Source organism: Malaya genurostris, chromosome 3 (genome assembly GCF_030247185.1).
Source record: "Malaya genurostris strain Urasoe2022 chromosome 3, Malgen_1.1, whole genome shotgun sequence".
NCBI classification, from domain to species: Eukaryota; Metazoa; Arthropoda; class Insecta; order Diptera; family Culicidae; genus Malaya; species Malaya genurostris.
In genome coordinates this window covers 301,304,767-301,319,378 of record NC_080572.1, presented here as the reverse complement: position 1 = coordinate 301,319,378, position 14,612 = coordinate 301,304,767, and the positions used below count along the sequence as shown (strand labels likewise).

Here is a 14,612-nt window from a genome sequence, read left to right as displayed (position 1 = left end):
GGGTTTCCACCAAAGTCGAGTATTATACTATTCCTAATATTTCCGGATATGATGCTTCTTCGTCGCAGTTTCCAGCTGGTGATGATTGCCGTCTTTGGAATGTTCGTGGACTACGGAGTAAAATCGACGAATTTTATTGCAACGCACTTGAAAGCAATTTCGATGTGATTATTTTGATCGAGACTGGCCTCGATGCAGCAATAAACTCATCGCAACTATTTGGTGGGACGTACAATGTGCATCGTTGTGATCGTAACAATCGGAACAGCAAAAAAAAAACACGGTTTGGTGGAGTATTGGTTGCTGTACACAATCGTTTTATCAGCTCACTTGTCAACGTTACTATGGGAGAAACCATTGAGCAAGTGTGCGTGTCGATGTCAATGGGACGTAAGCGACTGCTGTTGTGTGCTATTTATATTCCCCCCGATATTAGTAATGATGTCAATGTGATGAGTGCACATATTCATTCAGTCAACGAGCTAATCAAATTTGGTTCTGAGAACGTCCTGATATGTGGTGACTATAACCGGCCCAGATTATCTTGGGGGTTGGATGACGAAGGACTTCGACCTAATAGTTCTACCTCCTTGCCAACAGCTTCCTCGTTACTAGTTGATAGTATGGATTTTTTCAATCTACGACAGATGAATCCTATTCGCAACCATTTAGATCGCACACTCGACCTGATCTTTTGTTCCCAGGATATGACAGTTGATATTACGTGTTCCGTCTCTCCGCTCCTATCAATTGATCGTCATCATCCGCCGTTGGTGATAAGCACTCCGCTTGCAGCTTCTGAAGTGCTTTTGAATTACGACACTGTTGATGACGAGATGCCGTTGGATTACAATAAAATCGATTTTGATATGCTTTTTACTGCACTAACCGCAATTGATTGGGTGAATTTATTTAGTGGGAAGAACACTGACGAAACGGCTGAAACTTTTTGTGCTGTGCTAAATAACTGGATGAACACTCATGTACCGATTCGCCGGCCAATTATTTCTCCTGCTTGGAGTACATCACTATTGCGATCATTGAAACGAAAACGTAATGCCTCACAGCGACGGTTACGTAGACATCGTTCTGCTGAGAATAAACGTAGCTTTCATTTATCATCCAATGAGTATCGCAATTTGAATTCGTCGCTCTACAAATCCTACGTTTTACGTGTGCAAACTAATTTGAGACGATACCCCAAAAAGTTCTGGAACTACGTTAATTCAACGAGAAAGTGCTCTTCGGTCCCAACAAGTATATTTTTACACGATACTGAATCATCAAAAAGTACGGAGAAATGCGAATTGTTTGCCAATCATTTCTCATCAATATTCGCCGCGCATTACGTTACCAAGCGTGAAATTGACTTGGCTGTATTGGATGTTCCTGATAACCTGGTTGATTTTGATGTATCCTATGTTACACTTGATATGGTTAGGAAAGCCACTCGGAAACTTAGGAGTACGTTCTCGCCTGGTCCGGATGGTATACCTTCCGTCGTGTTTCGCCGTAATATTGAAGCTCTTGCCGAGCCATTGTGTAGAATTTATGAATAGTCACTTGTTGAATCTCGATTCCCGGCGATTTGGAAACAATCGTTTATAGTTCCTGTTTTCAAGAGTTTCTCCTTGTTTTCTCCTATAAACGGAATGTGGCAAATTATCGTGACATTACGAGTCTCTCAGCTGCATCCAAAATTTTTGAAATTATTGTTAGCTATGCTCTCCTTGCTAAAGCTAAATGCTATATTTCGAACGATCAACATGGTTTTATGCCCGGACGATCAGTTACCACAAATCTTCTCCAATTCAGAACAACTTGTTTAGAACACTTAGAACACGGAGCGCAAGTGGACGTAATTTATACGGATCTTAAAGCGGCTTTCGATACAATTGACCATGATATTCTGCTTGCAAAGTTATCTAAACTAGGGATTTCAGAGCGTTTAACTAATTGGCTGAGATCATACTTGACTTGCAGAACTCTACGTGTTAAAACTAAATCCTCCAGTTTCTCTAACTCGTCCGGAGTACCCCAAGGAAGCAACCTAGGTCCGTTGCTGTTCATTCTGTATTTCAACGACATATTACGAATTTTGAGGCCTGGATGTAAATTAGCGTATGCCGATGATTAAACAATCAATATTAGATCAATTCGTCGACTGGTGTCATCGAAACAAGCTGACCGTGAACATTTCAAAATGCATGGTTATGTCCTACCATCGTACCAAACAGTAATTGCAAAAGCTAATCGACAATTAGGGTTTATCACGAAGATATCAAAACATTTTTCTGATCCGTACTGTTTAAAAGCTCTCTACTGCTCTCTCGTTCGGCCAATACTGGAGAATGCTTCAATTGTTTGGCATCCTCATCAATTGACCTGGAGCCTAAGGATGGAAAACGTGCAGCGAAAGTTCATCAGATATGCACTGCGGTACCTTCCTTGGCGTGACCCGATAAATCTTCCACCGTATGATGCTCGCTGCAAGCTGCTAAATATGAAAACTCTTCAACGACGTCGTTGTATCCAACAGGCTGGATTTGTTGCAAAGCTTTTGAATAAAGAAGTCGACAGCCCTAATCTATTGTCATCGTTATGCATCCGAGTGCCATCCAGATCTCTGCGTCATGGATCCTTACTTGTACCTAGCTTCCATCGTACTAGCTTTGGACTTTACGAACCGTTTACATCAATGATCCGCACTTTTACATCTGTCGAAGAGTTTTTCGAATTCGGAGAACTATCTTGCCGATTCATAACACGGATTAAAAATAGTTCATCGATATAATATTAGGTAATATTTCATGTACACTTCAGTCAGATGGAATCAAACAATAAATAAAATAAAATAAATCATGAGCAATAATTCTTCTCCCATGAAAATTAGTCATGGTTGGAAAATGCGTTACTTGAAGAATGCATTTTGAACCCTCTGCCTCAAATGATGTGATAGATTGATAGATTATTATTGGTAAAGCAAAAAACAGACATTGAAAAGCAAGACCTACTGAAAATGTTTACTTGACCCTGAAGCATGTTATTTTATAATCGTGATGTTTTACCCACCGGCTGATAGAGAATTAAACATAACATAAAAATAAAGATAATGAACCGAAAATTGACATCATAAGAGACTAAGCACGGCTACGCTTTTCATTTGACAAACATCAATGTTACATTTTGTTCGAATGTAATCTTACATATTTGATGTGATCGTTGTTGCTAGAATAATATTCCGAGAGCTAGCGTTTAATTCGATTGTGAATTTGGAACACCATCTTACGAAAATCAGCCAAATATTCTGTTCATCCACTTTGATTAATTTGTTTCATAGATATAACAACACAAGCTGTATTGATGCGCCTAAATATTATGAATAAGAGTTTCTATTTAAGAGGTTTGATTCACTCGTGTTTTTTTCATGCAGTTCGTTTAAGTGTTTAAATTCTGAAACACAAAACAAAACTTAAGTAATGAACGCAAGTAAACACGTTTTAATTTCATATTTTCATTTTGAAAGATGTTCGTCTAGCTTTTCACTGAATTTATATTGCAAAAATAACCATCGTTGCAAAAATCACACATAAAGCCTGAATTTATGTTGCAAAAATTACCATCGTAGCAGGAACACGCCTGAAGTTATACCCAACAGCTTCAAATGCGTTTCATTTAAATTTCATAGAAATTAGTCCGAATGGATCATGATCCGAGAAATTTTAATCATGGTGTATTATCATAACATGAAAATATATTATTTTCCCCAAATCATGACTCGTTTTGCTCATTTCAAGAATCGGGATTTTTTGCCCGTGCGGTAACAAGCAGGCCAATTTAGAAATATCGACGATAGAATTTTTGGACCTATTCTAACGTATCCAGGTATTTTTAATCAGATTAAGTGCTGAACATTATCCACTCTGCATGCCATTGGATCAGCAATTTCTGGTAAAATTTTCAGTAGTATTCGATAGTCACAAATAACTCAAAATGCAAGTTTGCTCAAATGTTTGGTATAAACAAGCATCAAAGAGGAAAATTCATGACACCTGTTTTTACCTTTTTTGTCATAAATTTGAGTGCATACACACCAAATTTCTACGTCAATTGTCAATAAACCATCGGCTTTCGGTAAATCCTATACAAATATTAGAAACATTCGCTTTTATTTTACTGAAGTGATTTGTTTTTATTCATTCAGTAAAAAATTTGCCACTTATCAGTGAATCTATTAATTGTAATGAAGAAATTCAGCCAACATTACTGGATACTTCAGTGAGAATAATATCTGTCAAATTGATTTATTTTTGGAAGCGATAAAGTGAAAACTTAGTCTGTTCGTGAAACGCTCATTTTTTTGCAATTTCTGATATTTCTTGATGGCAGGCAAGTTTTTCATTAATTATATTTTTAATTTATATTTTAAATTAATTATTTATATTTCAGTTCTATCAATTGCCATGTGATTACGTACTTTAGGCTACCACCAATGATGATAAATGACATGAATCATAGTTATATTAATTTAAATTATTGTTGAATGGTAAGTACTATGTTCCCTCAATTTCACGGGTTTCAGTGAAATTTTCCGAAGAACAGTAATAGTTCATGACGTTCATTTATTTACGGATTATTTGTTAACTTCACCGAGCTACAGTAGTGAATGATGATTAAGTCAGTATAATTATGACAGATTGATGTTCAGTGCAACTCTACCGAACATACAGCAAATGAAACTTTTACTAAACGAATTACCCTAGTTTTAGCCGTTTGAAAATCAGTAAAAATTTTACCGATATTCGTAAAAATCAATTGGTGTTTACAACTCAATTATTTATTGATGGATCAACTTAATTTAACTACCAATCAAATCGAAAATATTCAACTTAAGCACATATTGCAAGGTCATTTTTTATCACAGCATGCCGTAATGATGTCATCCTCTTAAAACCATTAACACGGTCGACGGTTTTGATTGTTGCTTTACACATTGTATTCATTCAGCAGCAGTTCTACTTCGGTCGGTATAGGAAGTCTATGCGTGATGTATGAACAAATACCACGGCGTTCTGTACAATACGAACTTTCGCACAAAACGGAATCTATAAATATATTCTGGGTCTAATTTTTTAGTTCAGTAAGTGCCTGTCCGTGAACCAGGCAGGTCATCTAGCTGATGGATTCAGATAGTTTTCAAGTTCAGTTGATACTAGACCATGGAACAGACCGAATGCCTTTTACGTGCTCTGTTATGCTCCCTCGAATAGATGAGTTCGTACGGGTGCTACTAAATTTTTGCTGTTCGACCAACAAAAATGGAAATTATTAGCAACACAAATCCTAAGCGCCCACAGTGAACCCTTGAAATTCTACGGATTTACGTAGTTTATAATCCAGTAATAAGAGATAACCACAACAAACTCAAAATTGCTGTTTTCTAAAATGTTTGGTATGAACGAGAATTGAGGTGAAATTCAGTGCCAAAATAAGGCACGCAAAGTTCCAACCTCTCCAACGAATCAGCGCACAAAGTGTTTCACGCAAAACAAATACGTAGAAATACGCAATATTTTCACTGGTTTGGCCCTTCTTAATGTCAGAAATAAATGCCGTACAGCATTTTGATAGTATCTTTCGCTCAAATATTAAAATGTATGTGCGATTTTCGAAATTCGGATATATGGAAAAATTATATAAGTTTTATTCGTTTCACGTCATACAGTTATGTCTCTGACATTACCTTCCCACCTTTTTGACGTAGGACAACGTCTTTCTTTACTATGCTCGCGTGGGTGCATTTTTAAAATTTCACAACACGAAAGCGTAACGAGATTAATCCAGATTTGATTTCTTAATGACTTTTTCTCTTTTTGAGTATTTTCTCTAATTCTTTCACACAACGAATGGAAGAAGGTGTAAGATTGTTATTACTATCATGTTTACTATGTAAACATTGTTGAAATATTGCAAAAAAAAAATTCAAACACTAGCTTCAGCTATGAAAATCCATAAGCGGAGATACATCGAGTGCGCAGATCGCCATCTACGTCAAAAAAGTGAAACTACACGCGGCATTATTCAACTGGTGCTTCAGTCAATGGCGACCATGAAATTCCGTTCCTCAAGCCCGAACACAGAAAAACAACAACTAGTTCTTCTGTGAGCGTATATGCTGTTGGACGTTCGCCGTGAGAGTTTCGCTTCAAACAAGAACGATTGCGTCCTCCTGCTGCTGGTCGTTTGCATTGGAGCAAAATAAAACGAAAAGTGGACACGATAGAGAAACATTATACGGAGTCTCAATGCAACATCGGGAAGATTTTTAATAAGAAGTCTTCATGTTTTTAAGTTTCCTAATAATTGACTTAATTTCATCAAAATTCGTCTCAATAATGTCATCTTGTGATAACACTTGGGTTGAAATATGCTCATATTTCAGTGAGACTTCATTTTCAATAGGACTCACAAAGTTCAAATTAAAATTGTGGACACTCTCGAACTGCTGAGCAAGTTTTTGAGCTTTTTCGCCATTTGTAAGAAGTATTTGATTTCCTTCCTTGAGAGCAGGAATTGGTTTCTGAGGTTTCTTAAGAACCTTAGAAAGTTTCCAGAAAGGTTTAGAATATGGTTTAATTTGTTCAACTTCTTTAGCGAAATTTCCATTTCGCAAAAGAGTAAATCTATGTTTAATTTCTTTTTGTAAATCCTTAACTAAATTTTTCATAGCAGGATCGCGAGATGTAATGATTCAAATTATCAATTGCTGTGTCGATGTCCGCAGAATTTTCGAAAATAGTTTCATGATCCACATGATTATCAATGTGAGATCTGTAATCCAACCAATCAGCTCTATGATAGTTGAATATAGAACTAATTGGATCAAAGTCAGCATGTGTAATCGGTTCACTACAAATGTGACTTTAAATAATTTAATTGGTAGATTTCTACCTGTTATACTAGCATAACTGACACTGGAAGAAGATGATGACAAGGTCGATCTACCTGTCAATAAATTGTTTTTGTTAGAAGACGAATTGGAAGGAGTACCTGTTTTTTTGTTTTAAATTCGAAGAAATCAGTGCCTTAGAAGAATTAGGCGTGGCATTTGTAACGGTTTTTTGATTTTCAGGTATGTTCTGTAAATTTAAGGTCGTTGATTTGACTTGTTGTCTAAGCGAACGAGCGTTTAAAATTTTTTCCCTGACAGGACATTTCAAATAATTGGATTTATGATTTCCATTGCAATTTGAACATGAAAATTTATCAGTGGTTTCATTCATTGGACAAACGTCTTTCGAATGCGATTTACCACAATTCAAACACCGTATATTCATATGACAATTTTTGGTTCCATGGCCGAAACCTTGGCAACGACGACATTGCGTTAAGTTTGCAATACGATTATGTCGTTTATAATGTTCCAAATGGATTTTAATGTGGGAAATGAAACGTTCTTTTTGCTAAAGTTTTCAAATTGTTTATATCACTTCGATTGAAGCGTATTAGGTAAAGTTCATGGGAAATTACAGAGCGTGGTTTAGAAGTACCATTCGCTCTTTTTTTCATAAGTATTACTTGGGAAGGGGCAAAACCAAGCAATTCTTTTATTCAATTTTTAATTTCATCAGTACTTTGATCATTTGATAAGCCTTTCAAGACAGCCTTGAAGGGTCTGTCTGATTTTATATCAAATGAATAAAATTTATGAAGTTTCTCGAACAAATATCGAATAAGACGTTCGCCATCTTCCAATCCATCAACCAAGACTCGACATTCTCCTCTTCGTCCGATTTGAAATTAGACTTTTACTTCCGGGAGAAAAGTAGAAAGCTCAGTACGGAATGCTTTGAAGTCGGAAATCATCACCGTCACTGGTGGCATAGATTGTTGTTTCTTCCCAGAACGACAAGCGTCCATTTTGGGAATTTTTGAAGAATTTTCTTCTATGTCGCTACAATCGGATTCAGGAAGAATCTCGTAAATATTGTTAGACGGCATAGGATCAACGGAAGGGAAATCCGTCCGTTGTCTTTTATTTTTACATTCAGATTCTATAAGATCGTGAATGTTATTAGAAAAATGTTGAATAACGGATTGTGATTTATTCCGTATTGAATTATTTTTAGCTTTAGGCTTGTTGCCTTTCCGGTTGGACGCAGGTATTTTTGAAATGAATGAAATTTGAAATTAAATTAACTAGGCTAAATTAGTCTTCGAAAAGTTTGGAAAAGTCTTGATAAAGACTGATTTTGTGGTAGTCTTAATAAAGACTGACTAGTTCGAAGAATAGTTCTTTGAATAGCTAGTCTTAAAAAGGCTGATTAATTTCTTAGTCTCTCTAATATCACTCTTTGTATAACCTTGATAAACTCTGACTAATTGTTAGTCTTTAAAAAGACTGTTAGTGATTCAGGTAGCCTTGAAAAACACTGAAGCCTTGAATCAATGAAACTCTAGGTAGCCAGAAAAAATTTCCAGGAGCCAAGAGCTATAAGCGTGCGGTGCGAACGACTGTTCAACACCGACTGACGCCAAACGATCCTTCTTCAACGATCTAGTATTCTTTACTTCGACGACCGAACCAAACTCGTTGGAACTCGTTGTGCGCCAAAAACTATCGATGATCTAGCAATCATTGGCGACTTTTTCGATGGAAAATTCCATTCTTCATACAAAACAACTTTATGGATTATCCCCACTTTTCCGACAAGTTTTCCTAATTTTTTTGATGTACGAACCCGGTGAGAGTATAAACTGATCAAACAAAAAAAATCATGTAAATCCGTCCATCTGTTCTTACGTGATGCGATTACAAAGATTGGTCTCTGCATTTTTATATAGATAGATAAGAGAAAGGTAATGACACCACTAGGTGGATTAAAAAAGATTTTTTCTTTAGAAAAATTAGAAGTCGAGATCTCAGAATATTTCCGAAATGGTCCTAGATACTACTTAAGAACGTAGTTAGATTTTGTATTTTATTATTTGTACTAAAATCCAATAGAATTGAAAAACCTTCATTTTTAGGCGATGAATTCAAAATAACGTGGAATTCAAATAACGCACAGAATACTCGGCCAATAAAGAAATAACCTTTCCACCCAAACGGGAAAAAACTCAGTTTGCCGTCTTTTTTTCACCGGGCCACCCTTTACGCATTGCCGTATTACTGCAGAGTGCAACGAAAATTTTCTCACGCTAGGCGATCATCCTCGTCCTCTTGGGAGCACGATGATGCATTGTTACGGAACAGCACCGACGCTATTATCCACCGGCACAAAAAAGCACTTTCCTGCTGGTAAAGGCACATTTTCTTCCATTTGCAACTGAGTGACGTTTCAGTTCCCAAAAGCCATGTACCGCAGGAAAGTTCTCCGCTAAACCGGGTTGGTGGGTTGGTATATCGATTTGGCGTGGATCTGTCAGGTATGCATGAAATTGATAAACTCTTTCTCGGTCTGCATTGAATTCAATCGACGTTCAATTGTTGGGTTTAATAGTTCCGGCTAATGGATTGTGTTTGCAGGAAAAATCCTCTTAACTTAATGCAGAACTCAACGCGAAACGTAAAACCTAGCCACACTGAACCAATAAACCAATTTGAAGAAAATTAAAACTACTACTTACTTTTGTTGTCGATCGTCTCCTCCGGGCCGTCGATATCCGCCTCGATTGCCATAGTCCTGGTTGGATTGCTGTGCGTACGAGGATCCGCCGGCAGCCGATGAAGCCTGATGATAATCCTGTCCACCACCGCCGCCGCTGGCAGCACTGGCACTACCCCCACTCAGATAATTCCATGCCCCTGGTCGGCCATGATCGGGTCGTTCGCCACCGTACTGCGACACCGAGGGTTGCGGTGGTGGTTGTTGTTGTTGTTGGTGGTGGTAAGGTTGATTGTAACCGGCACCGGTACCGGTTGGACCGGCAGGTCCCGGAGGATACCGACCGGGGCTCGACGACGAACAGCACTCAGCACAGCACGGCCGATTGCCACCGTACGAATCCGGTCGATCCGGTCCACTGCTGTGGTAAATTCCTATAGGTTGACTTGTGTACGTTCCGGCTGGCCCCGTCGGACCAGCTGCACCCGGATAGCCGGACTGGTGGTAGTGCGAGGAGGTAGATGACGATGATGGTGACGAGGGAGGTGACGGATATTGCTGGTGGTGCGGTGCGCCGGGTGCAGATGATGGTGGTGCTGAACTTGGTGGGCGACTTGCAAAATAATAACCACGTCCAGAATTATCAAAACCGGAAGTTCCTCTGATAGTTTGATTTTTTTTGTGTTTGTGTGTGTGCGGGATTTTCGGAATAGGAAATTTTTTTTTGTTGGTATAAAAGGTCCGAATGAAAGAAGCAGTTTTAATGGCAGTTTGATAACAGTTGTTTCTTATGTTTCTTCGTGGGAGGAGATTTTCGCGTGCTTGCAGTGCGGAAATGCGGATTGGGAAAATGCAGAAACGAATGTAGCAGGGAAGGAGTGCTAAATTAAGTACAATTGCCGTTCTAAGATTTGTTCTACAACCAGCTGTTGCAGCGCCGAGCTCAAGCAGAAAGTTTTATTATATTTCATCCAATTAGCTTAATCGCGTGCAAAGTTTTATCGCAGTGCAGAATCATTCGCAATTTAAAAAGATTAATCATTTTTACAGTCTACTAAATTGATCAAGACAAGTGAGAATATTTCGAATTTAGCATTCGTTGCAAATGTTTAATATAGGTGAAAGCTTATCTTATCTAGTACTAGCGATTGTTAGTTTTCAGAATTTTTCCAAATCTCTTAAATAAAAGATGGTGAGCTCAATTCATCCGCGTCCCTTATTGCCATTTTCAATATGGTGAATCATGTAAGGTAACACGTATCTATTGCGCGATACTTATCGAATCAATAAATCTTCATAATGGACTTATTTTAATGTTTGGTTTGATGTTTGTATGTCCAACGAGATCCCAATAGGGGGCACAACATACTAAACATATTATCTGAAGGAGTTTCAAACCCATACCTTGGCTGTATCATATAATGAACTTTCTATCATATCATTATCCAGCAGGAATGTGTATTCGTTTGGTGGTTGATTAGTTCAGCTGACAAAACCAGATTTTCATGTAAAAAGGTTTGTTAAGTGAAAATTTGCAGTGTCAAATATCTGAAATACTCGTTCAGCACTTGTTTATATAAAACTTTCGAAATGAAATCTCAAAAAATATTTTTCTGGACGATTAGTGAATTGAACTAAATCGCATTAAAGAAACAAAATCCATTTAATTTCGCTATATCATATTAACGTACGTAACAAAAACTCGTAACTTCGCACAGTTTTCGAGCAATTTTTGAATAAGTTTTCGAAAAGTTTTTAAGCAGTTTTTAGAGTTGTTTTAAAGCAGTTTCTTAAAATGTTTTCGAGCAGTTTTTTCAGTTTTCAAGCAATTTTTAGAAGTTTTCGAACAGTTTGTTGTGCAGTATTAGAACGGTTTTCGAGCAGCTTTTAAGCAAATTTTAAAGCAACCTTTCAAGCAGTTTGATGTGCAATTTTTGAGCGGTTTTTCAAGCAGTGTTTTGAGCAGTTTTCGAGCAGTTAGTTGAACAAGCTGTTGATCAGTTTCAGAGCAGTTATTATTGCAATTTTTCGAGCAGTTTTCAATTAGTTTTCGTGCAAGTTATAAGCTGTTTTCGAGCAATTTTTCACACAGTTTTCAAGCCGTTTTTTAGCAGTGTTCGGGAAATTTTTTATCAGTTTTCATAGCAGTTTTTTGAGTAGATTTTTAGTTGTTTTTCCTGCAGTTTTAAAGCAATTTTTCAAGTAGCTAGTTGTTGAGTAGTTTTAGAGCAGTAATTCATGCAGTTTTTCGAGCAGCTTAGAAAAAAAGTTCTTCATCAGTTTTCTTGCAATGTTTGAGCAGTTTTTCGTGCAGTTTTCAAGCGGTTTATTGAACAGCATTCGATCAATTTTTCAAGTAGTTTATAAGCAGTTTTACGAGCAGTCTTCGGGCACGTTTTTAGCACTGTTCGAGAAATTTTAAACAGTTTCGAGCAAATTTTAAAGTAATTTTTTAGTAGTATTGAAGCTATTTCTAGAGCAGTTTTTCGTGTGGATTTCAAACAGTTTTTCAAGCAGATCTTTTAAAAGTTTACTGAACCATTTATTTAGCGGTCTAAGAGCAGTTTTTAAGTAGTTTTTCAGAGCAATTTTTCGATCAGTTTTTCAAGCAATTTTTAAACATTTTTCAGAACAGTTTTTTCTGCAGTCTTCAAGCAGTTTTTGTTACTGTTTTCAAGCAGTTTCAAAGCAGTTTCAATTTCAAGTAGTTTTTCGTGCGGTTATCAGGTGGAGCTTAGGCAGTTTTTTTAGCAGATTATTCACCAGTTTTCCAGCTGTTTTTTCGAACAGTTTTCAGATCAGATTTTTGAGTAGTTTTCGAGCAATTTTTAAAGCACTTTTCAAAGAATTTTCCAAACAACTTTCCGAGCAGTTTTCAATCAGTTTTAAGAACAATTTTTAAGGCAGTATGAAGACTTGTTTTCTAACAGTTTTCAAGAAGTTTTAAGCAGTTTTTAAAACAGTTTTCGAACATTTTTAGAGCAGTTCCAAATAGTTTTCCAAGCAATTTTTTTGTGCAGATTACAAGCTGATTTGTAGCAGTTTTCAAGCAGTTTTTCGGGTAGATTTCAAGCAGTTTTTCGAACAGATCTTTTAACAGTTTATTAAGCCATTTATTGAGTGGTTTAAGAGCAGTTTTCAAGTAGTTTTTAGAGCAATTTTTCGAACAGTTTGTTGAGCAGATTTTCATGCAGATTTTATTCATTTTTCAGAGCAGTTTTTTCAGCAGTCTTCAAGCAGTTTTTTCTACAGTTTTCAAGCAGTTTCAAAGCGAACTGCTTTCAGAGCAGGTTTTGAAGTAGTTCTCGAACAGTTCGAGCAGTTTTCAAAGCACTTTTCACAGAATTTTTCAAGCAACTTTTCAAGCAGGTTACAGTTAGTTTTAAAATCAGTTTCCAAAGCAGTTTGAATAGCAGCTTTCTAATAGTTTTCAAGAAGTTTGTCAGCAGTTTTTGAGCAGTTTTTAAAACTGTTTAAAACAGTTTTCCAAGCAGTTTTCAAGCTGATTTGGAGAGGTTTTCAAGCAGTTTTTCGAGTACATTTCAAGAAGTTTTTCGTGTAGTTTCGAGCGAATTCTAAGCAGTTTTTTGAGAAGCTTTTCCGCCAGTTTTCGAGCTGCTTTCAGAGCAATTACTCGAGTAGTTGTCGAACAGATTCCGATAAGTTTTCAAGCAGTTTTTAGAGCAGTTTCTCAAACAGTTTGTTGTGCAGTATTAGAACAGTTATCGTGCAGCTTTTAAGCAAATTTTAAAACACCATTTCAAGCAGTTTGATGTGCAGTTTTTGAGCGGTTTTCGAGCAGTTTTTTGGGTAGTTTTCGAGCTGTTACTTGAACAAGTTACTGATCAGTTTTAGAGCAGCGTTCGGGAAATTTTTTAACTGTTTCGAGCAGTTTTTTTAGCAGATTTTAACTTATTTTTCGTCCAGATTTTAAAACAGTTTTTCAAGTAATTAGTTGTTGACTAGTTTTAGAGCAGTAATTTATGCAGTTTTGCGAGCAGCTTTCAAAACAGTTTTCCATCAGTTTTCTTGCCATTATTTATCAGTTTTTCGAGCAATTTTTCAAGTAGTTTTTAAGCAGCTTTACGAGCAGACTACGAGCACGTTTTTAGCAGTGTTCTAGAAGCTTCAAACAGTTTTTATAGCAGTTTCGTGCAGTTTTTTGAGCTACTATAAGGTTGTTTTATGTGCTGTTTTAAAGAAGTTTGTTAAGTAGTATTCGAGTAATTTTTTAAACTGTTTCAAGCCGCTTTTCGAGCAGTCTTCAAGCAGTTTTTTAGCAGTGTTCGAGAAGTTTTAAGCAGATTGTATAGAAGTTTCGAACAGTTTTTGAAAAATTTTAAGTTGTTTTTCGTACAGTTTTTATGGCAGTTTTTTTCAAGTAGCTATTTCAGCAATTGCTAGAGCAGTTTTCAAGCAGATTTGCGAGTCATTTCAAACAGTTTTAAAGCAGTTTTGGTACAGCATTCGAGCAGTTAGTTGAACAAGTTGTTGAGCAGTTTTAGAGCAGTTATTCATGCAGTTTTTCCAAAACAGTTTCCCATCAGTTTTCTTTCAATTTTGAAGCAGTTTTTCGTGCAGTTTTCGAGCGGTTTCAAGTAGTTTTTAATCATTTTTACGAGCAGTCTTCGAGCACGTTTTTAGCAGTGTTCGATAAGTTTCAAACAGTTTTTATAGCAGTCTCTAGAGCAATTTTTGAGCTAATAGCAGATGCTATTAGTGCAGTTTTAAAGCAGTTTTTCAAGTAGCTATTTCATCAATTGCTAGAGCAGTTTTCAAGCAGATTTTCGAGTCATTTTAAACAGTTGTTGAGCAGTTTTTGTACAGTTTTCGAGCAGTTAGTTGAAAAAGTTGTTGAGCAGTATTAAAACAGTTATTCATGCAGTTTTTCTAGCAGTTTCCAAAACAGTTTTCCATCAGTTTTCTTGTAATTTTGGAGCAGTTTTTCATGCAGTTTTCGAGTGGTTTATTGAACAACATTTGAGTAATTTTTCAAGTAGTTTT

General features: G+C 36.7%; 1 protein-coding gene across 2 annotated transcripts in view; it reads right to left on the bottom strand.

Annotated features, from left to right (window-relative positions):
- LOC131436359 (spidroin-2) overlaps positions 1–14,612 on the bottom strand; it is a 106,526-nt gene that overhangs the window by 26,166 nt on the left and 65,748 nt on the right. The window contains exon 6 of one of the 2 annotated variants that reach the window (XM_058605038.1): positions 9,631–10,269. In XM_058605038.1, coding sequence (XP_058461021.1) covers positions 9,631–10,269 — 639 coding nt within the window. The remainder of the gene's footprint in view (positions 1–9,630; positions 10,270–14,612) is intronic. The other variant, XM_058605040.1, reaches the window with a different exon arrangement.